We start from the raw sequence: 25008 nt of genomic DNA, 5'->3' as shown, positions 1-25008 counted from the left end.
AGGTCAAAAGTGGCCAAAGAGGGAAGGGGTTAAAAAAAAAAAAAATATGTGTTAGAGAAAACAAAGAAAAAAAACAAACTTTTTTTCCCCATGAATTGGTTTTATTGTGCAAAACTGTTAAAAAGAATTATATACATATTTGGTAATGCTGCAATTGTAAAGAGTTGTATAATAAAAGTCAACATTATTTATACCGCATGGTGAACGACGGAAAATAAACCGCAAAAAAGACTAAAACAAAACAATAGAATTGCTTTTTTAAACCCCTCAAAAATAATAAAAAAACCAATAAGTCCTATGTACCCCAAAATTGTACCATTGTAAAACTTGATTTGTCCCACAAAAAACAAGCCCTCACTAGCTATATCAACGGAAACATTAAAAAGTTATGGCTCTTGGAAGGCAATGATGTAAAATAATTTTTTTTTTCATGAAATTAGCTTTTATTGTGAAAAGTAGTAAACAAATAAAAAAATATATATAAATATTTGGTATTACCATTATTTTAACAACCCTAAGGCGGAATTCATACGACAGGGTTTCCCGGCCGGGTGGCGGCCGTTCATAAATCGGCCGTCACCCGGCTGCATTAGGAACAATAGACCCCTAATGGGGCTATTCACACGGCCGATTTTTTGACAGGCCGGGAAAACCGGCCGTCAAAAAATGGGACATGCCCTATTTTCGCCCGGCTCCCATAGAAGTCTATGGGGCCGGGTAATACACGGCCATTACCGGAAGGTGTCCCGAGTGATGGCCGGCTCTACCGTCGCTCGCGCACTCTCTCTCCTCCTCACAGTGCAGAGTGCATGTGAGGAGGAGGAGGAGGGTCTTTTTTTGCTCCCTGTAGGAGTCGGAATCCCCAATCCCCGGCCGGGGATTGGGGATTCCGCTACAGGAGAAGTACGTGACTACACTGTCCATACATGGACACAACGAAGTCACTCACTTCTGCAGCGGAATCCCCGACTCTATGGCCGGGGATTCCGCTACAGGAGAAGTGCGCGACTACACTGTCCATATATGGACACAGCGAAGTCACTCACTTCTGCAGCGGAATCCCCGACTCTATGGCCGGGGATTCCGCTACAGGAGAAGTGACTGTCACTCACTTCTGAAGCGGACCTGTGGCAGGGAATTCCTCTCCAGGAGAAGTCAGTGACTACACTGTCCATATATGCCTGCAGGGGGCAGGGTGGCATCGCCTGCAGGGGGCTGGGTGGCATCGCCTGCAGGGGGCAGGGTGGCATCGCCTGCAGGGGGCAGGGTGGCATCGCCTGCAGGGGGCAGGGTGGCATCGCCTGCAGGGGGCTGGGTGGCATCGCCTGCAGGGGGCTGGGTGGCATCGCCTGCAGGGGGCTGGGTGGCATCACCTACAGGGGGCTGGGTGGCATCGCCTGCAGGGGGCTGGGTGGCATCACCTACAGGGGGCTGGGTGGCCTCACCTACAGGGGGCTGGGTGGCATCACCTACAGGGGGCTGGGTGGCATCACCTACAGGGGGCTGGGTGGGGGATTCCACTTGAGAAGTGAGTGACCTCGCTGTGTCCATATATGGACAGTGTAGTCACTCACTTCTCCTGTAGCGGAATCCCCAGAAATAGAGTTAGGGATTCCGCTTCAGAAGTGAGTGACGTCGCTGTGTCCATATATGGACAGTGTAGTCACTCACTTCTCCTGTAGCGGAATCCCCCAGCCATAGTCGGGGATTCCGCTGCAGAAGTGAGTGACGTCGCTGTGTCCATATATGGACAGTGTAGTCACTCACTTCTCCTGTAGCGGAATCCCCAATCCCCGGGGATTGGGGATTCCGACTCCTACAGGAAGCAAAAAAAGACCCTCCTCCTCCTCACATGCACTCTACCACTGTGAGGAGGAGGAGAGAGCGCGAGCGATGGAATACATGGCCATCACTCGGGACACATTCCGGTGATGGCCGTGTATTACCCGGCCCCATAGACTTCTATGGGAGCCGGGCAGCCAGGTAAACGGCCGAAAATAAGGCATGTCCCATTTTTTGACAGCCAGGTTTCCCGGGCCGTCAAAAAGTCGGTCGTGTGAATAGCCCCATAAGGGGTCTATTGTTCCTAATGCAGCCGGTGACGGCCGATTTATGAACGGCAGTCACCCAGCCGGGAAACCCTGTCGTGTGAATAAGTGCTTAGGGCTCATTCAGACGAGTGTATAACTCGCCCGTGTGCTGTGCGTGAAAATCACGCACAGCACACTGACGCATTGATTTCAATCTGGCCATTCACGCATGCAGGAGTTTTCACGCGTGTCCGGTGCGTGAAACTCACTGCATGACCTATATTGGTGCGTTTTTCATCCGTGTGTGGTGCGTGATTTGCGCATCAATGCGTTTGGGAAAAAAACAAGTGCTTTGCGAGTGCATGAAAAACGCATGCCACTCGCAAAGCACAGTGATGCATAACGCAGCACGATACGCTCATGTGAATGTAGCCTTAGGCCCTGTTCACACAGTTTTTTTGCAGGCGGAAAAATCTGCCTCAAAATTCCATCAGGAATTTTGACCTGCATGCACTATTTGCCTCAGTCATTGAGCGCCACGGGCAAAAAAACGCAGCCAATGGGAGGTCAGAGACGGAAACGCCTGCAAAAAGAGCATGCCGCTTCTTTTTGCCGCTCGTGGAAGGCATTTTCAGACATTTTTGACGGGGTTTCCGTGTAATAAACTGCGCGAAAAACTGTGTAAACATACACTAAGAATAAAGCTAACATGTTATTTATGCCACACAATGAACGGCGTTAATAAATAAAAAAACAATGGCAGAATTGCTGGTTTCTTCTACCCCCCAAATAAAAATGAATCAAGTTATATGTACTGCAAAATAGCGCCATTGAAAAATACAACTCCTACAAAAAAAAAAGTCCTCTTATAGCCAAGTTGATTAAAACATTTTTTTTTTTTTTAAATATTCTGGGAATGCAACAATAAAAATTTTCCTGCTGTACCGAACAGCAAAATAAGCTCAGTCCCTAAAGCTACATTCACACGACAGTGAAAAAAAATGGCCATTAAAAACTAATCAATGGTACGTTTTTCATGGCCATTTTGCATCAGTGTGTCTCTAAATTACCATACATTTCCAGTCCGTCTTTAACGGCCGTTTGTCATCTGTTTTTCATGGCCGTAAAAAAAAAAAAAAAAAAAGATGGATTTAATGTCAGGTGTTTTTTTTCTCCCAACCCCTGAAATCACCAGTGCCCATGTAGATAGTGCTGCACTGTCCCTGTAGATCGTGCCACAGCGCCCACATATAAAGTGCCGGTGCCCACAAAGTACAACAGTGCCCACTATAGATCGTGCCACAGTGTCCACATATAAAGTGCCAGTGCCCATGTAGATAGCACCAGTATCCCCTGTAGAGAGCAACCCCTCCCCTGTAGAGAGCAACCCCTCCCCTGTAGGAGCGGAATCTCTCTGGCCAGGGAGGGATTCCTCATAGACTGAGCCCCTGACGTCACTGTCCATATATGGACAGTGATGTCAGGAGAGTGGAGTCCCCTGCCAGAGCAGGCCGGGGATTCCACTCATAGATGGAGCCCCTGCCAGAAAGGATCAGGGATTCCGCTCTATGAGTAACAGACTGACGTTACTGTCCATATATGAATAGTGATGCCGGGGGCTTCTCCAGGAGCGGAATGCCCTGCAAGAGCGGGCTCTGGCCGCTGGGGATTTCGCTCCTACAGGGAGCTATAGTGGCACGCTATCTACGGGGGTTGGGCGGGGGGCTTGCTATGTTTAGGCAAGGGGTGCTATCTACATGGAGAGGTGCTAGCTACAAGACTGAAGTCCCTGGCCAGAAATCTTGCGATGCTCTGGCCGGGGATTCAATTGTTGAAAGCCCTGACTTCACTGTCCTTTTTTGGACAGTAATGTCAAGGGCTTCCCCGCGCTCAAAGTAGCGCTGTTTGCGGGGAGTCCTCGGCCAGGATCAGTTTTTGCCGGCCGTAACAGATAGTTTCCTAAAAAACTGCCAGTAAAAACTGATCCATTGACTTCTTTGGGAGCCATCTGGCCATGAAAACGGTCAAAAATAGGACATGTCCTATCTTTTGACGGCCAACATTCACGGGCCGTTAAAAAAAAAATGGCCATGTGAATACACCCATAGAACTCTATTGTTCTGAAAACGGCCATGTGACGGCCGTTAGAAAAACGGCCGTCACATGGCCGCTTTTCACTGTCATGTGAATGTAGCCTAAGGGTTCAAAAAATAAATAAATAAACGAAAATACAAGTGTTTGGTCACTGACACACACACACACACACACACACACACACACACAATCTCTTAGTAAATCTATGTCAATCCACCTTTATCAAGTGCTGACTTGTACGTTTTGAGGCTGGGCTCACACTGGTTCCATAGCAAAAGCTAGATTTGACCTTTACATTGTGAAATACACAGCAAAAATCCAGCACAAATACACCACATAAAGAGCATGCTACAGATTTAAAATTGTGCAGCATGCCCTAAAACCTGCGCAGATTTTTTTTCCGCAGCTCGTGAATGGGGTTTTGAGAACTCTTGTGTATTTTCAGTGCGGATTCCTGACCGAATATCTACAATAATTAGGCCACATGTGAACCCAGCCCTGGTGCAAAGGAAAAATGGAGTAGCTGCCCATGGAAACCAATCAGGTCAATGCTTTTGTTTTTCAAAGAGCCTTTTAAAAAATGAGAGGTGGAATCTGATTGGTAGCTTTGGGCAATTACTCCACTTGCCCTTTGCATCAGTTTTGATAAATCTCCCCCATAGTCTGCATTTTTTATTGTATGTATTGCGAAGTAAAGAAGACCGGAGCTCTAGAATCTCCTTCAATCCCATTTGCTTTCAGCTTTTTAGCCTCCTTTACACAAGGTTTTTGTTTTAGCGTTTTAAACGGCATGAATAAAATACACGCAAGAACACCAATTTTTTAAAAAATACAGGGTGAGTTTTTTTATGCCATTTTTACATGCATTTTTGGTGCCATATTTTATTTAGTACATGCATTTTTGAAGTGCTATCCAGATACCTGAGGAAGAATCACCACAATAAACTCCATAGCCAGGGCATTGTATAAAAACCACTGACCGGAAAACGCCACAAACCAAAACACTTTGTATGTTACCTATTCAATAATTCACTATATAGTAACATCTGGTCATAACCGTTTCTACATAAATCACAGTGAAAAACACCAAACAAAAACGCAGCAAACCCCCCCCCCCCCCTCCCAAAAAAAAACCCTGTAAATCTAGCCTTACAATATTTAATCTAATATGTATCGGGCCACCCGATTCATTCCTAATAGCGGGTGTTGAGGGAAAGATAGATGGGGCAGCGGTTTATTCCTCTCTACCTATTGAAATAAAGGCCTGTTGTGTTAGCTTTCCGTTGAGGGGTTCCGTCTGAGGTTTCCGTCGGGAGAACCCCTCAAAGGAAAGGCAAACGGAAACCTTAGCTTCCGTCTGCATCACCATTGATATCAATGGTGATGGAAGCATTGCTAATGGTTTCCGTTTGTCACCATTCAGTCAGGTTTCAGTTTTTTGGCGGAATCAATAGCGCAGTCGAACGCTAGCGTTTTTGACACATTTACAGGTCTTTTTTTTGGGCTCCGTGTGAACAAGGCCTTCATTTGTATGATCGGCTGAGTTGAGTGTGAATGTTTACGGCGAGAAATAGAACTCGGCCAACATTTTTATGTTTACGGCCACTTTCAGCTAGATCGGATTGTTCTGGTTTCATCATAATGATTGAATACTGGCGGTTTAAGAGAATCATTATTATTGAAGACTAAGGTATCATTTCTGTTGGGAGTTCCCTACATTAATATACAGAAAATCAGCTCTTCAATTTAAAAGTAAAATCCAGAATTTAAAAAAGGATCTAAGAAGTGAAAGCCGACCTACCTCACAATACAAGTACTAATTCAAAACATACTGAGGCTATGGCTGCTCCTCCACAAGCACTGAGGGATCATGAAGGAAGGGGTCTCGAGCAAAATGGTCAACCCACAACTTCTAAGGGTATGTTCACACAGGGTGGATACGCTGCATAAAAGTACACAGCGTATCCGCCCTGTGTGCCGCAGGGAATTCCGGTCGAAAAACCGCACCAAATTGTGGTGCAGTTTTCTGGCCGGAATGGATACTTACCATGGCGACGCGTCCCTCCAACGTCCTGACGCTCTGCAGCCCTAGGATGGCGTTTCATCCCATGTGACCGCTGTAGCTGTCACATACGATGAAACATAATCCCAAGAGTCCAGCCTGGATAAAGAAACACAGACTTCAGGGTAAGCATAAAAATATTTTTTCTTCTGAGTTGGGTTTTTCGCGGCGGAATCGCTACGAATCCGCCGCAAAAAAATGCAACATCTGCAATTTTTAGCGGGTTTTTCCTCCCCATTGAAAACAATGGGGAAATCCAAATACAATTGACATGCTGCGAATTAAAAAAACGCACCGCAGGTCAATTTCTGAGCGTTTTTTTCATCTCTGCATTTACGCAGATCATGGAGGAGTTTTGTTCAAATCTCATCCACTTGCGGAAAATCTGCAGTATTTAAGGCCTTATTCACACGAACGTGTCCGTTTTGCGCGCGTAAAAAGTCATATCAGGTTTAGCTTGCATTTTCAAGTGTACCACCACGATATTCAGCTTTCTGTTCAACCAGAAGTGAACAGAACACAGATGGGGCTTGGAATGTGCTAAAAATAGGGATTAGTGATCACAAGAAGAAGTAAATATACTTCTCTACCAGAGTATAGCAGCAGTGTTATATCGGAGGACAGTCAAGTTATTTACAAAGTTTCAATTTAATGAGGATATATTTGAAGAAAGCATGAGTGAGCCAAAAAAAATCTGTCAAACTTTCCTTCTAAACAGAACAGTTGTCCCAGAATGATGTAGGCAAGTTTTCATTTTAAAATCTAATGGTTATTTTCTTTGGTATTGTTATTATACGTAAATGCGACCTAGGCACTACTACTATTGCTCACTTCTGCAAAGCGGACTTCTTCTGGCGGCGATTAACAGTTCGCGGTAACTTCCTGCAAGCAGGGTACAGGGTGGCGAGAGAGTTTAGAAGGAGGGAAGTTAAAACTTGTATTGAGGCAGTGTCCCCAGAACAGTGGCTGAAATATAATTTTAGAAAAAACAAATATTCGCAGGTGAAATAAAAATCCACAAAACTTTACTTTGGAAAATGTACCCCTACCCACCCCCCGAGCCAACTGTTTGGAAACAGTTTTTGGTATACAAACAAACAAAAAATTATATTACACCTATGGGGGGATTGGGCAAATAGGTCACCAATTCAGCCATACATAGATGATTTTTAAAGGGACTCTAGCAGGGTGTACAAACACAAACTGCTTATGGTTAACAAGGTGGTGCAGTAGCTAGATTTTTTTTTTTTTTACAAAGCAACATTGCTGGTAGGTGACCTCAGTTAAGGTGCAGTGATAAGAATACTTCAAGACAAGACTTCAGCACGTGGCGTAAAATATATGCAATGAATGAATAGCAGAAGGAAATGCCCATTGAGGTTGGTACACAAGTGGTTCATTTCGGTGCTTTTATAATGGGCAGAGATTTTATCAAGCTTTCACTATTATTTCAATGGTCTTCAGGTTTCAAAACATAAAAAACAGCTCAACCACATTAAAGCTCACAGAACAGGAGCTCAACCACCTGAAAAGCTCACAGATCGGGAGCTCAACCACCTGAAAAGCTCACAGATCGGGAGCTCAACCACCTGAAAAGCTCACAGAACGGGAGCTCAACCACCTGAAAAGCTCACAGATCGGGAGCTCAACCACCTGAAAAGCTCACAGAACGGGAGCTCAACCACCTGAAAAGCTCACAGAACGGGAGCTCAACCACCTGAAAAGCTCACAGATCGGGAGCTCAACCACCTGAAAAGCTCACAGAACGGGAGCTCAACCACCTGAAAAGTTCACAGATCGGGAGCTCAACCACCTGAAAAGCTCACAGAACGGGAGCTCAACCACCTGAAAAGCTCACAGAACGGGAGCTCAACCACCTGAAAAGCTCACAGATTGGGAGCTCAACCACCTGAAAAGCTCACAGAACGGGAGCTCAACCACATGAAAAGCTCACAGAACGGGAGCTCAACCACCTGAAAGCTCACAGAACGGGAGCTCAACCACCTGAAAAGCTCACAGATCGGGAGCTCAACCACCTGAAAAGCTCACAGAACGGGAGCTCAACCACCTGAAAAGCTCACAGAACGGGAGCTCAACCACCTGAAAAGCTCACAGATTGGGAGCTCAACCACCTGAAAAGCTCACAGAACGGGAGCTCAACCACCTGAAAAGCTCACAGAACGGGAGCTCAACCACCTGAAAAGCTCACAGAACGGGAGCTCAACCACATGAAAAGCTCACAGAACGGGAGCTCAACCACCTGAAAGCTCACAGAATGGAACCACAGAATGTTGAGGACAAAACTTGTCTTTGGCCGCAACTTCTCTATGGAGTTCCAAATTGTCCATGGAAGCATGTCAGCACAAGAAAAGTTAGTCAAGGGCTTCGTGGATAGCTACAAAACAAAGGTAAGATCACAATGAGCAACTGATGGAGAAAACAAAAGGATACCGCCATTGGACCCTGGAGGAGGTATAATATTTTCTGACTTCACACCTGGCAGTAAAGAGAGTTAAGCACCTTCAATAGCTTTGAGAAGGCACTGTCCCAAAACCAAAAATAATTTGCAGAGTTTCATGCAGAATTTACTTTGCCTGCATTCAGTCCTGATAAAACTCCACTAAACACCTTTGGGATAAATTAGAACGATAACTGTAATTTTTTGTCTTGACTTGTCTACTGTTCTTGCAGTTCAATAGATGCAAAACCCCAAAGCGATGTTTCAAAATGTACCAGATCCATAATAAATCCCATACTTTTGGAATGAGGTATTCAGCATTCGGATGTCCACATTTTATGCCTAAGTCTTAGGGTATGTTCACACAGCTTAGCAAAATACGTCTGAAAATATGGAGCTGTTTTCAGGCGAAAACAGCTCCTGATTTTCAGATGTTTTTGTAGCAACTCACGTTTTTCACGGTGTATTTTACAGATGTTATTGGAGCTGTTTTTCAATGGAGTCAATGAAAAACGGCTCCAAAAACGTCCCAAGAAGTGACATGCACTTTTTCGTGGGCGTCTTTTTATGCGCCATATTTTGACAGCGACGCGGAAAATAACACCTCGTGGGAACAGAACATCGTAAAACCCATTGAAAGCAATGGGCAGATGTTGGTAGGTGTAATGGAGCCGTTTTTAAGGCATACTTCGAGGCGTAAAATGCCCGAATTACGTCTGAAAATAGTGCGTGTGAACATACCCTTACATTCAACTTAGTCATTGAACTAGCTATCAGTTAACCAATGAGATCCCTTAATTAACTTTTTCCGATTATTTTATTACATTTATATTCACTGATTTAAACAAACATAAGGGTCTACTCATTGCATATTAGAAGACGGAAATCACCTGACTCTCAGCCAACGAGTCCTAGCGATGCACTAGAGCATTCCAAGAAGCTTTGAAGATGTCTTGGGATTGCAGTCCACAAGTATTAGGCAGGGCCCCTGCACACGGGTCGGATTTGCTGTGAAAAATTCTGCAGCAAATCGAACCCAGATTTCGCAGGGAATTCCATTAGCAAATCCACACCAAATCGGGTTTGATTCAGTGCAGATTTTGGTCAGATTTACCACTGCGGAGAGCAGAGGGGTTATAGATTTTAAAAAAACACTCACCTCCTCTGGCGCTCCCATTTCGAAGAGTCCCGGCTTTCTGTGCAGCCGGCTTCCTAGGATGATGTCTTGTCCCATTTGACGCTCCAGCAATCATATGGGAGGGGGCATCATCCCAGGGAGCCGACTGCAGAGATCATGAAAAGGAATAGGGACTCCTGCGATTTTTGTTTGGAATATGCAGCTAGTCTATCACAAAAAAATGTGGTATTTGTTGTGGATTTTTACTTTTCCATTGAACTCGATGGGAAAAATCTTAAAAAAATATGTAATGTTTCCGCAGCATAAATGGACATGCTGCCGATTTAAAAAATCTGCACAGAAATTTGACACAGCAAGTGGAGATTTTAAAATCTGATCTCCTTTGCTGCTACTGTAAAGTGCTCAAAATAAGCTCACATGCGATAGATTGGTTGCAGAATTTTCTGCGATTATCCTATTCATCTTAATGGGGCTTGCAGAAATCCATGCACATGCTGCAGAAATAATGTATCGGACAGTTTTCAATCACAGAAATTTCGGCAGCAAATTTGGTGTGTGTGAACATTCGCTAAGCTTCAACATATATAACTGCCTGGACCTAAATAATAAAAATGCATTTATAGCTTCTGAAGCCATGAGCAGACAACCATAGGTGTCTATGAACCGGCAGAATTCTCATCGATCATAGGTGTCAGGGAGACATCTCAGTGTGTATAGGTTTTCCAAGATCATTCCAGCAGATAGTCATTTGAGACAGAGGTTATGAATGCAAAGACTGAAAATGATACATACTTATATTAAAGGGGTTATCCCAGGAGAGACATTTATGACATATCCACAGATGTCATAAATATCAGATAGATGCGGGTCCCACCTCTGGAACCCGCACCTATCTCCAGAACAGGGCCCCCTAAACCCCGTTCAGCCGCTCTGTGTTGCGGCTGAATGAGGTGAATTCCGATCATGAAAAAGGTTTTATGGTCATGAGTTACGTAAACAGCATAGCTCGCTGAGCTACGCTGTTTCCGTAACTCTTATAGTAATGAATGACAGTTACGGAAGCAGCGTAGCATCCGAGCTACGATGTTTCCGTAACTTCTATTCAGTTCTATGGGACAAGCTACGCTGTTTACGTAACTCACGACCATATAACCTTTTTCATGGTCGGAATTCACCCCATTCAGCCGCAATACAAAGCAGCTGAACAAGGTTTAGGGGGTCCCGTTCTGGAGTTAGGTGCGGGTCCCAGAAGGTTATAAAAAAGGTTATATGGTCGTGAGTTACGTAAACAGCGTAACTCGCTGAGCTACGCTGTTTCTGTAAATCCCATAGAACTGAATGGTAGTTCCTTGCTTCTTCAACGTATAAAAGGCAGACCTGGATTCTTGGACGTCAGGCACTTTTACCTGGTTTGGTAGGTGTGCGATTTTTAAAATGAACATTTTACCACAGATTCTGTATCTCCTACAGGACCTACTAATACATATCCCGCGCCCGTTCTTTCAATCCTTGCTGTCCCTTGTGCACACATTCATATGGGCAGGGAAACTAGCGCGTATCGCCCAATCCTTGCTTTTTCGTATAAAGGGGGAGGGGGGCATTGGTCTACCGGACTTTGTCTCCTACCATCACGCCTCCCACTTGGCACGAATTTTAGACTGGTTCCGACACGACGGGATAAAAAAATGGGTATCTATGGAACAGGCTTTCATGACAGTCCCTCTACAGGCATTACCTTGGTTGGGTAGACATGTTCCCCTGGCTGCACGGACACACCCGACAATAGGTCCCACCCTTGCAGTCGCGACACGGGTGTTTCCTTGGGCGGAGTTCTCGCCATCCCCCTCCCCATTATTCCTGATTTTGGGCAATCCTGCTTTTCCACCGGGACTGGATAGCGGCCCATTTCAATTATGGTTGAGGGCGGGTAAGGGACAGGCAGTACATTTTCTGCAGGATGAGAGGTGGATGTCGAGCGCTCAACTACGGTCTTTGTCGGATCCGGTCCCTTTCTCGGCGTGGCAGGTTACCCAGTTGCGACATTTCCTGGCGTCATTAGAGCATCCTGGGGCGCAACTGCGAGACTGATCCCCGTTTGAACTCCTATGTACAGGTACGGGCACGATCCGTCACTCGTTGTCCAGACTATACTCTCTTGATATCACCCTCCAATTTGCCTCCACCCCCTTACCTGCTTAGCTGGGATAGGGACTTGGGCGAGGCATTCACCCCTGAACAAAAGGACCGCCTGTTCACCATGACGCATAAGGCTGGGTTCACACGTGGCGGAATTTCACTTAAATTCCGCTGCGGACACTCCGCAGCGTTAATCCGCAGCGGAGCCGTTTCTCCATTGACTTCCACTTTAATTTAGCAGTGTTCGTTTAGACGATGCGTAAAATTCCGCTGCGGAGCATAGGCTGCGGAGCGGAATTTGGTGTCCGCAGCATGCTCTGTCTGTTGCGGAGTTGTGGCGGACTGGTTGCGGACTCATGGTGGAATTTCTCCATTGACTTCAATGGAGATTCTAATTTCCGCAATGAAGTCCGCAGCTGTCATGCACATGTTATGTGTGCTGCGGATGCGTTTTGCTTTTTTAACTTGACATTTCTTCATTCTGGCTGGACCTATGTATTTCTAGGTCTACAGCCAGACTGAGGAAGTCAATGGGGCTCCCGTAATGACGGGAGCGTTGCTAGGAGACGTCAGTAAATAGTCACTGTCCAGGGTGCTGAAAGAGTTAAGCGATCGGCAGTAACTGTTTCTGCACCCGGGACAGTGACTACCGATCCCAATATACAGCTACCTGTAAAAAAATTTGAAGTTCATACTTACCGAGAACTCCCTGCTTCTGTCTCCAGTCCGGCCTCCCAGGATGACGTTTCAGTCTAAGTGACGGCTGCAGCCAATCACAGGCCAATAACAGGCTGCAGCGGTCACATGGACTGCCGCGTCATCCAGGGAGGTCGGGCTGGATGCCGAAGGAGGGACGCGTCACCAAGACAACGGCCGGTAAGTATGAATTTCTTTGACTTTCACAAGGGAAAGTGCTGTCCCTTCTCTCTATCCTGCACTGATAGGGAGAAGGGAAGTACTTTTACCGCAGTCCGCAGCAGCTAGTCCGCATCAATTTACTGCACATTTTGGGCAGATCCACAGCAGAATCTGCAACACAGATTCTGTGCGGCATTGATGCGGACAGTTGCGGAGGAAATCCGCCACGTGGGGGCATGCCCTAAGTCCTCCATGGCCAGTAGATTTCAGGAGGCAGGGTTCAAGATTCTGTCCCGTTGGTATAGGGTGTCTTCCAGATTGTATGCAATGATCCCGGCGGCCTCACCATTATGCTGGAGATGTGGTGACCATGTGGGTACAATCATGCATATTTTTTGGGACTGCCCACTCCTGACTGGCTTCTGGTCCGAGGTGTGGCGCATTTCCTCAAAATTTACGGATTTTCCCCTCCTGCCATCCCCGGGCCTTTTCCTGCTCCATTTGTGTGAGGTCCCCCTGTCTACGTATAGATGCTCGGTAGTTCGCCATTTGGTGAACGCGGCTAGGGCGTGTGTTCCTGCACTGTGGAGACAGTCCTGTCCCCCGTCGGTGGGCTTGTGGTTCGGCAAGATTCAGGAGATCATGAGAATGGAGGACCTCACGGCATCAATGAAGGTGACCCATGCCTCCTTCCTCAAAACATGGCGTGAATGGATCCGATTTCAAACAACTGCGGAATATAAGACCATCATGGCCTCGTGAATTCACGCCTAGATCCGGTGTGTCAGGTCAGCTCCCCCCCCCCCCTGTTTTTCCTCTCCCTCTTACTGTCTCTGCTTTTCTTTCCTCCTCTTACTGTTCTCATGCTCGCTTCTGGAGTATCATGCACGGCTACGGGTTCAGGGTGCATATCGGAGATTCTTTAAATATTTGATTCCAGCGACATGGTACTTTCAGGTGACCCCATACACTTATGTGATGCTGATAGCGGACCTGTGGCCGGTTGACTGTTTTGCACTGCCATTTTCTAACTGTGTTGTGTATACTTTGAATACTTTGTGATACAACATAACAAAATGAAAATAAAAGAATTTAAAAAAAAATAACTGGATGGTAGTTACGGAAACAGCGTAGCTCGCATGCTACGCTGCTTCCGTAATGGCCATTCACTACAATGGGAGTTACGGAAACAGCGTAGCTCAGCAAGCTACGCTGTTTACGTAACTCACAACTAGGGATGTCACAATACCAGAATTTGGACTTCGATACAGATACTTCGTGTAGTATTGCGATACTCGATACCAAAACAATACTTTTGCCAATAATAATAATTTAAAAAAGCCCTTCCGTTTTCTGATGTGAGGTGCGTGGTGTGATTCATTTTGAACCTCCACGTGCCTCGCATAATGGACAACATTGGTTTAATGAGTGAGGTACATGATGGGGTTAATTACTATTAATGTGAGGTACATGAAGGATCAAAATTCATAATACCTCGTGCCTCACGTTAATAAGTGAAAGAAAGCAGTTTTGTATTTTATAACAGCGTAAACATGAATGACGCTACAAATGTGTTTATTACAGTCGCGGCTATACCGAATGTGCATATTTTATGTATCGAGACTTATTTTAATTTTTATTGTAATGTGTGTGTGTTTTTCTTTACTTTTTATTTTTAAACTTTAATGTACTGGCATATCTATATGTGTACTAATAGTACACAGGCAGTTGTTAGGAAATACCTTAGTATGCCCTAACAGGAAATATGGTCAGACTGCCCTGTGGTCCTTCAATAGACCCTGGGCTGTCTGCCCATATATGGTATGGCCCTTGATCGCCTCACAGGAACTCCCTGTGACGCGATCCTAAGGGGAATCCTCCTTCTCATTTACCACTGAATGCTGCAGTCCGCTTTGATCATGAGAATAGCGGCGGAGATTAGAGGTTTCTCTGATCTCCGCCGTTATAGAGCGGGGCTACGGCAGTGTAATACAGCCATTGCCCCGCTCCTGACAACAAGTTCTTGTGCGGTCAGCATGAGGAGATGCGGCCGGCGCTGCACTAATGGGCGGCGGCGCAGGCACTGAAGACAGAACATGGTGGTGTTTTGCACAGCGCCCGCCATGTTCTGTCTTCAGTGTCACCAATCATTAGTGCAGCGCCGACCGCATCATCCTGACGGCACGCACTTGTCATGGCTCAGGAGCGGGGATATGGCTGTATTACACAGCCGCAGCCCCGCTCTCATACATTCATGTGTTACTATACAGCACAGTTTCGTATCGAAATACATGAGATAATGGTATCGAACCGTTTGAGGATGCATGGTATCGAAGTTTCGATGCATCGTGCATCCCTACTCACGACCATACAACCTTTTTAGTACCTGATCACCAAAGGAAATACAGTATTACATAGTACCCATTCAAATAAAAGGAAGTCCATGTTTGTTTCACAAACAGCAGCTTGAGGATGGGTTTATACAATGTAGTATGACACTGCACAAAGTGGCAGTACGATCACACCTCAAAAAACAGCATTTTACGGCTGGATACATTTTTTGGGCATTTTATATCCGTTTTTTCATTTGCTGCTAAAATGCACTGCCCAGTCAACTGCGATATTTATTCCGTCAAAACAACAGAACCCTGACAACGGTGATGAATGGTAAGGGAAACGAAAGCTAAGGTTTCAGTTTGCCTTTCCGTTGAGGGGTTAACCTGACGGAAACCTCCGACAGAACCCCTCAACTGAAGGGCAACCCGAATGTGAACAGGCCCTAATATGGCCAAGTAATTTGTCTTTTACCCTAGTGTTAACTGCCTGTGATAACATAATGTATGACATTCCTGGTGCCACTAGTGCACAATTGTTTTTACAGCTACCAACAGTTGGAGAGCCACATGCTGTAAGCCAAAACCACCGGTTGGGGAACACAACTCTAGAGCGTCTCCCCCATATACCTCAATAGCCTGTGTGATTTGTGTTGCCATTTTTGGCGTAGTGTTTTTAATGCACTAAAGAAAAACATGAGTGATGGACGCCTAATATAACATCTATATATATGAATTCTTTCCACCTTTGTTCACACTAGCAATTGCTTTGAAGTTTTTACCTTTTTTCAAAGCAAAAACTAATAATGGATCTTAATAGAGAACTTTACCACTTTCCTTTATACCTATATTTTCTGGTAACCACTTTTTCAGAATTACAAAAAAAAAAAACCTTGTTCCCAGCTAAAAGCTGACCATGCATGTTTATAGCATGAGGAGAGGGGCATAACCAGCTGCTAGATCTGACCAATTATCTTCCAGGAGAACAAAGGATCCAACAAACCCTATCTTCGCTTCTGCCGAAATTAGACATTGGGGCAAAGTCTAGCTTTCCCCATACATATTAGATTATCAGTAGGATGGCCATTTAATGGTTTCCAAACTTCTAAACCTAGAATAAACTATTGTTTAACCTAAAGTTGAGCATCAACTCACCCTATAACAGTAGATTAGATCAGAGAAAAAAAATAGGAATGGAGTTAAAAACATAGGATGGGTTTAAATCCTAAAGTAAAAAAAAAAAAAAAAAAAAAAAAAAGTATTAACAAGGACTTAGCCCTTATTCACACAACGGGGTTTCCCGGCCGATTTATGAACGGCCGTCATCCGGCTGCATTAGGAACAATAGACCCCTAATGGGGCTATTCACACGACCGATTTTTTGACCTGGCCGTCAAAAAATGGGACATGCCCTATTTTCAGCCGTTTACCCGGCCCCCATAGAAGTCTATGGGGCTGGGTAATACACGGCCATCCCCGGAATGTGTCCCGAGTGATGGCCATGTATTCCGTCGCTCGCGCTCTCTCTCCTCCTCACAGTGCATGTGAGGAGGAGGGTCTTTTATTGCTCCCTGTAGAAGTCGGAATCTCCAATCCCCGGCCGGGGATTGGGGATTCCGCTACAGGAGAAGTGAGTGACTACACTGTCCATATATGGACACAGCAACGTCACTCACTTCTGAAGCGGAATCCCCGACCCTGTGGCAGGGAATTCCGCTACAGGAGAAGTGAGTGACTACACAGTCCATATATGGACAGTGACGTCACTCACTTCAGAAGCGGAATCCCCGACGCTGTGGCCGGGGATTCCTCTCCAGGAGAAGTCAGTGACTAAACTGTCCATATATGGACATTGACGTCAGTGACTTCTCCTGGAAGGGGGGGGGGATGGGTGCAACCTACAGGGGGCTGGGTGGCATCCCCTGCAGGGGGCTGGGTGGCATCCCCTGCAGGGGGCTGGGTGGCATCACCTGCAGGGGGCTGGGTGGCATCACCTGCAGGGGGCTGGGTGGCATCACCTGCAGGGGGCTGGGTGGCATCACCTGCAGGGGGCTGGGTGGCATCACCTGCAGGGGGCTGGGTGTGGCAACAAATGTGAATGAAATTCATCCGATTTTCAAAACGGACAGGGAAAAAAACGGGTCAAAATCGGCCGTTAAAAACGGCAACACGTCCCGGAACGGATGTAAACCGGCCGGGAAAAATGGCCCATTTTATCGGCCGACACTCGGACCCTGTCGTGTGAACGAGGCCTTAGGCCTCATTCACACGGCAGGGTTTCCCGGCCATTCATAAATCGGCCGGCACCCGGCTGCATTAGGAATAATAGACCCCTAATGGGGCTATTCACACGACCGATTTTTTGACGGCCGGGAAAGCCGGCCGTCAAAAAATAGGACATGCTTTATCTTCGCCCGGGTACCCGGCCCCCATAGAAGTCTATGGGGCCGGGTATTACACGGCCATCACCGGGATGTGTCCCGTGTGATGGCCGGGTTTTCCGTCACTTGCGCTCTATCTCCTCCTCCTCACAGCGCAGAGTGCATGTGAGGAGGAGGAGTTGATGCCATTCTGACGAATGGCATCGCTGTACACGGTGTGGCAGGGCCGGGGTGTACAGCAGGTGGAAGGGAGTGCTGCGCTGGCTCCCTTCCCCTGCTTGAAAAGCACCCTGGCCCGGCGACACCTTCGATGGCGCCGCTAGCAGCTGCAGCTGCTACTACTGTAGCGACGCCACTATAGCAGAGCAGGGAGGTATCTCCCCGCTCTGCTATGTGCTAGCCGCACTTTAGCTCCTTGAAGGAGCGGAATCCCCGTGTGTTCGGGGATTCCGCTCCTGGACAGAGCGCTTGATGTCTCTGTCCATATCTGGGCAGTGACATCAGGGGAAACTCCTGAAGCGGAATCCCCGAACACATGGGGATTCCCCTTCAGGAGTTGCCGCTGATGTCACTGTCCGGATCTGCCCGGCCCGGCACGGATGCAAAACTTAATGCAAACCGGCCGGGCAAAATGGCCGATTTTACCGGCCGACACTCGGGCTCGGGAACGACCCGGTCGTGTGAATCCCGCCTTAGGCCTTATTCACATGACAGGGTCCGAGTGTCGGCCGATAAAATCGGCCGTTTTGGGCCGTTTTTCCCGGCCGGTTTGCATCCGTTCCGATTCCGGGCCGTGTTGCCATTTTTAACGGCCGATTTGGACCCGTTTTGCATCCGTTTTTTCCCCAGCTCTGTTTTAAAAATCGGATGAATTTCATTTGTACATTTTTGCCACACACTGCCCTCTGTAGATACTGCCAGAGACCCCCTGTAGGTAGTGGCACACAGCCCCCCCGTAGGTAATGCCACACAGCCCCCCCCGTAGGTAATGCCACACAGCCCCACCATAGGTAATGCCACACAGCCCCACCATAGGTAATGCCACACAGCCCCACCATAGGTAATGCCACACAGCCCCACCATAGGTAATGCCACACAGCCCCACCATAGGTAATGCCACACAGCCCCACCATAGGTAATGCCACACAGCCCCACCATAGGTAATGCCACAAAGCCCCACCATAGGTAATGCCACACAGCCCCACCATAGGTAGTTCTACCCAGCACCCCCCCCATAGATGGCACCCCCCTACCTGTATGTATATAGCGCCACCGTTCCAGGAGAAGTCCCTGACTTCACTGTCCATATATTGACAGTGAAGTCAGGGACTTCTCCTGGAGCGGAGACACCGGCCACAGGATCGGGGATTCCGCTTCAGAAGTGTCTGACGTCACTGTGTCCATATATGAACACAGTGATGTCAGGGACTTCTCTTGGAGCAGAATCTCCGGCCACATCGCCGGGGATTCCGCTTCAGAAGTCGCTGACGTCACTGTGTCCATATATGGACACAGTGAAGTCAGGGACTTCTGCTGGAGTAGAATCCCCAATCCCCGGCCACAGCGTTGTCGAAGCTGTGGCCGGAGATTGGGGATTCCGCTCCTACAGGGAGCAAAAAAAAATACCCTCCTCCTCCTCACATGCACTTCGCACTGTGGGGAGAAGGAGAGAGCGCGATTGACGGAAGACACGGCCGTCACTTGGAGCACATTCAAGTGATGGCCGTGTATTACCCGGCCCCATAGACTTCTATGGGAGCCGGGCAAACGGCCGAAAATAGGGCATATCCGGGTTTCCCAGGCCGTCAAAAAATCGGTCATGTGAATAGCCCCATTAGGGGTCTATTGTTCCTACTGCAGCCGTGTGACGGACGTTTTTTGAACGGCCGTCAAATGGCCGGGAAACCCTGTCGTGTGCAAGGCCTCATGCACACTTCCATCACCATTTTCCACGGATCCGTCTCACCGTTATGGTATCCGTGTGGTTTCCGTGTGTACTCCGTGTCCTTTCCGTGTTTCCGTTTTAATCTTCATTTGAACTTGTCACATGTCCCAGGAAACACCCATAGTTGCTAGGGCAACGGATCTGTCAAAAACGGATGGCACACGGAAGTCTTTAACTTCTAGGGGCCCCACGGTCATGGAATCACTGACAAAAGTAGGACATGTTCTACTTTTGACAGAACGGAACGGATCCGTGAAAATAACGGAAGTGTGCATGGGCCCTTTGAAATGAATGGGTCAGGGTGCTATCAGTGAAAAAAAAGGACAGCACCCTGAAGGAAAAAAACTGAAGTGGGCATGAGGCCTTAGGGTGAAAATAATTCCTTCATAACATTACACGGAGACGGCCAATAGGATGGCAGTCATTTTTATGCAGACAACCTAAAAAGGACTCCCTTTCATAAAAACAATCAGCACGGGTAAGGGCTCATTCAGACCCATTGATTTCAAATGGGGCCATTCACACTTGCAAGAGTTTTCACGCAGTGTGTCCATTGCGTAAAACTCACTGCATGTTCTATATTGGTGCGTTTTTCACGCGCCTATCGCCCATTGAAGTGAATGGGTGCGTGAAAACCACGCACCGTACACGGATGCACATCTGTGTGCGGTTCGTGATTTGCGCACCAATTTAATTGAAAATAATTAAAAAAAGATGTGCTTTGCGAGTGCGTGAATAACGCATGCCACTCGCAAAGCACACTGATGCATAACAGACCAGATTCACACGTGTGAATTTGGTACGCTCGTGTGAACGTAGCCTCATTTTTATGTAGTGAGATTCAATAATAAATAGATGGATTGAAATAAATAATCCTGGTTGGTAATACAGGGCAGGTGTCAGCACCTGGAGGGCCCACTGCACTTGATTATTTTTTTTCTTTAACATGTCGTCCGATACGACAGTAGAGTGTTACTGAATAATCCCTCCACATCATGATTGCATATTACCACTACATAGTGACTGAATAAAACCACCATACTGTTATCGGGCATGATCGGGCATATGAGCGTTCCATCTGAAAGCTCGTTCCCGATCATTGCCCTGTTTAAACAGGGCAACGATCAGCCGATGAACGAGCAAACGCTCGTTCATCGGCTGATCGTATTGTTTATGCAGCAGAAAATATTATCGTTGTTGGTAGCACACCGCCTCCTCTACAGAATTTGAAACGCAGAACTCTTTTGGTTCTTGCTTTTACAGCACCCTCCCCACCTCTACACACTCGCCATCCATAGTACCCTAGATGGGGGAAAAGGCCACCCTTTTGAGTCCCATATAGGCCCCACACAGTAAGTGCCCCTTTTAGTTCCCCCACACAGTAAGTGCCCCTTTTAGTTCCCCCACACAGTAATAGTGTCCCCATTAGAATTAAACCCCACTCAGTGATAGTGCAGCTTTTAGTGCTGTTTTTAGTGCTCCAAACAGTAAGTACCCCTTTCAGTAATAAAGACCCCTTTTTATGCCCCCTATCTGTAATAATGTCTCCTTTTCTGCCCCCACTCAGTACTAATCCTCACTCAGTCCTAATACCCCCTATTATGCCCCACCTAGTAATAGAATAATGTCCCCTTTTCTGCCCCCACTCAGTGCTAATGTCCATTTTTATCCCCCTTCAGTCCCACACTTAGTAATAATGCCAGCTTTTATGCCACCACTCGGTAATAATGCCCCCTAAAGAAGTAGTTCCCCCCCCCTCCATTAATTGTGCTCCCTTTGCACCCTTAAAAAGAGAGGGGAAAAAAACATACATAACCCAGTTCCCACAACAAGTTGGGTATTCTCTCACCCTGGTCGTTCATCTGCCCGCCGCAGGATGCAGTTACATCATTGCGCCGCGAGGCCTCTGCTGTCATCAGCGTGCTCCCAGTGTCTTGTAGGTCACAGGTCTAAAACCGGCTTGTGACCCAAGAGAGTAACCATTGGCTTTCTGCTCCGTTATAGTTTCCATTTCAAAGGTGACCGCTGACCCCGCTACAGTATGGTGGTATTATTCAATCACTAATCAGTGGTAATATGTGGTCATGGTGTGGAGGTACTCAGTAATTTTTTGGTGGTATTATTCGGTCATTATAGGGTGGTAATTCAGTAACCATATATCAGTAATATTGAGACACTGGGGTTATAATATGTGGTCATGGTGTGGCAGTATTATTCAGTCCCTATGTGGTTAATATGTGGTCATGGTGTGGAGGTATTATTCAGTCCCTATGTGGTAGTAATATGTGGTCATGGTGTGGCAGTATTATTTCGTCACTATATGGTGGTAATACGTGGTCATGGTGTGGAGGTATTATTCAGTCCCTATGTGGTAGTAATATGTGGTCATGGGGTGGAGGTATTATTCAGTCCCTATGTGGTAGTAATATGTGGTCATGGTGTGGAGGTATTATTCAGTCCCTATGTGGTGGTAATATGTGGTCATGGTGTGGAGGTATTATTCAGTCCCTATGTGGTAGTAAATATGTGGTCATGGTGTGGCAGTATTATTCAATCCCTATGTGGTAGTAATATGTGGTCATGGTGTGGAGGTATTATTCAGTCCCTATGTGGTAGTAAATATGTGGTCATGGTGTGGCAGTATTATTCAGTCCCTATGTGGTGGTAATATGTGGTCATGGTGTGGCAGTATTATTCAGTCCCTATGTGGTAGTAATATGTGGTCATGATGTTGCAGAATTATTATGTTGTGGTAATATGCGGTCATGGTGTGGAGGTATTATTTAGTAACAGTATGGTGGTACTATTCAGACACCATGTGGTGGTAATATGTGGTTATGATGTGGCGGTATTATTTGGCATTGTATATTATTGTTGGTAATGCTGGTCTTGGTATAGTTGATTTTGTTCAGTAATCCTATGATGTTAATAACTGTATGACTGTATTATTTAGGAGGAATACTATCATACATAGATTAGTGCTTTTGAAGGCCCCAGTTTATAATCCTCTTTAATATAAAGTATATCCAGGGACAATGTGCTGCTGAGGAGCTGCATCTAAGCCGGTCATGTGTTATAAGTGTTATTTTATTTTTTGGGTGGAGGGAGAGAACAAATTTCCTAAAGCCCACATGCTCGACCCCTCTTTTTGTTGTCGGAGAAAAGTCAGAACACGGCGGGTCAGCCAACATTCATGTAACGTATGACCACCTTTAAACAAATTAGATCCTATTCTTGTCCGTATTTGCGGTCTGTCTCACCTATTCTAGTGTATGCGTCTAAACAAAAACAAAAAAAAAAAACAGACAGCACACGGGAGCCACTAGGATCCATGTTTTGCGATCCACAAAACGGAAACGGTCGTGTACACGAGCCCTCACATAGGTGAAATCTTTACTACTGCAAAGCGACCCACTGAGACCATCACCCCGTGGCTCACATAAGCCTGGAGCTGGCCCTGTGAGCATACCCTAACCTGTCCAATGCACGTTTCCTCTGACAGCAGGAGGTAGGTTATTATCGGGCTACCCTATAGACATTAGATTGTGCCAGAATCAATCATAGGCAGCTTTGGAGTAGGCCAAACTGGTCGTGTAATTGCAATGTTAAGTGACCTCTTCTGACCTCTCATAACCCTAAGTAGGGTCATTATCCAGAAGCTGCATTTCACTGGCCTCATAGTATCCAAGCTCTCCGAATAATGGCCTACTAAATCCTTCCTTGACCCTAAACACAGGCGCTGTAGGGCCATAACTTTTTGCTGCAATAACATTGCAGTTGCCTAATCTACAATGAAATAAATGACATCACAGCGAATAGTCCACACACTGACACAACCAGGGCATGGTTCAAAGAACAGACTATGTCCAGATGGGGATCTTATCGCATATTTGACATTCAGAGACACCAATAAAACATCTCTATCTGCTTAAATGGAATTAAAGGCCAAGACACGCAAAAAAAAAAAAGAAGAGAACTAGACATATGTGACTGGATGTGCGATGACAGATGATATACGAACATAAAGCCAAGGGTTACTGAACTAGGACTTGAGTATAAAGAGGTTTTGTGGATTATCTTTAGTATTGGTTGTGACACAGCAAATCTGCACTAACACACAGCGAGTCCACGTGATTGTGTAATGTGCACACAAGTCAACAAAAGCCATTCTCGTTGTAATGTGGAGTCTCTAGAACGTTTCTTTACCCCTGTGTGATCACACAATGAAAATTGTGTTTTGTGCAAATCGCTCCTACAACAAAGCCTGTGTGTGTGTGAGAATAAGGCCTAAAACTTCCACTGCCTTGTTCTTAGTGAATCCGGTCACACAATAACAATGTCACAAGCATAGATGTCATCTGAAGGGTCTCCATACACAAACATCAAATATTTGCGTCGTGAATCGTTTGTTTGTCAAAGGATCTCACAAAAAAACACAGCCATGTACATAATAACGCAATTCCCAGTGACAAATGACAGATGCGACGGAGGACAGTCTAGAGAAATATACAAATGGTATAATCTCAGGCCTACAAGGGATATGATGTTCATGGTGGTGGTGGTAAGGATGATGGTGGTAGTAGTAGTTAACAGTTAGGTTAGCACTGCAGGAGTTATAGGCTGTCAGCTTCAAAAACAACCCATCCCCCTCCCTGCTTTATGATCTGCCAGCTCAGGCAGTGAAGGGTTCCCTAAGAAACGATCATATAACAGCACGTATTAGTATGGAGCAGGGGCCCCTTCCATTGTTATGTACAGCTGACAGTATACGTGTTTATATATGTGCCATATGTAATCCTAGTAAACACAAGCCCCCTCTATGCCAATCCAGCTGCACCACTCCTCTTCCCGGCCCCCATTCCTTCTACCGAAAATATTTTTTTGCCCATAAACCCCCAAAACATCGCCAGCCCCCCGTATTCACCCCAAAACACGGAATCCTTCGAATCGCCCTCCCCGGTCCGCCATCCAGTTTCCCCATTGCCGTACTGACCTTTGTAGTGGACCCGCAGGTTACCGTGGGACAGGCCCAGGTAGCTGCACTTGTCCCGGGGACTCCAAGCTCGGGGTGGCGGGTCCCGGGGGAGAAGAAGACCCGGGGATCCCCCGACTACAGGGGTGAGCAGAGGAGGAGACGACATGAGACACAACAACACAACAAGATACAACCACACGGGGGCCGAGCTGAGCACACATAACACGGCACAGGAAGCGGGAGGAGCCGCCCACAGGACACCACAGTGTGTGTGTGAGTGTGTGACACGTACAGATGGATCACTGTGCTGCTGCGTGTGTGATACTACCACTGTACACACTGCTCTCATGTATACACTGTATACAGCTCTCACTATATATATATATATATATATATATATATATATATATATATATATATATATATATATATATATATATGTACTAATTATATTTAGAAGCACTATCCCTGTTATAATGCTGCATGGATCATGTCCATACACGGAGGAGGAGATTGATCAAAATTGGTGCAAAGGAAAAGTGGAGTTGTTGCCCATAGCAACCAACCAGGTTCAAGCTCACATTTTTCAGAGACCTTT

The 25008-nt window shown here is 46.3% G+C and overlaps 1 protein-coding gene across 1 annotated transcript in view; it reads right to left on the bottom strand.

Annotated features, from left to right (window-relative positions):
* The window catches only part of RANBP9 (RAN binding protein 9), a 74196-nt gene extending 49487 nt beyond the window's left edge, over window positions 1-24709 (bottom strand). The window contains exon 1 of the mRNA XM_075826617.1: window positions 24429-24709. Within this exon, the coding sequence (XP_075682732.1) occupies window positions 24429-24576 (148 nt within the window). The 5' untranslated portion in view covers window positions 24577-24709. The remainder of the gene's footprint in view (window positions 1-24428) is intronic.
* Window positions 24710-25008: the final 299 nt, after the last annotated feature.

This window comes from Rhinoderma darwinii, chromosome 5, assembly GCF_050947455.1.
Source record: "Rhinoderma darwinii isolate aRhiDar2 chromosome 5, aRhiDar2.hap1, whole genome shotgun sequence".
In the NCBI taxonomy this organism is placed as follows: domain Eukaryota; kingdom Metazoa; phylum Chordata; class Amphibia; order Anura; family Rhinodermatidae; genus Rhinoderma; species Rhinoderma darwinii.
Note: the sequence above shows the minus strand (reverse complement) of the source record. Positions and strands in the feature narration are given on the sequence as shown.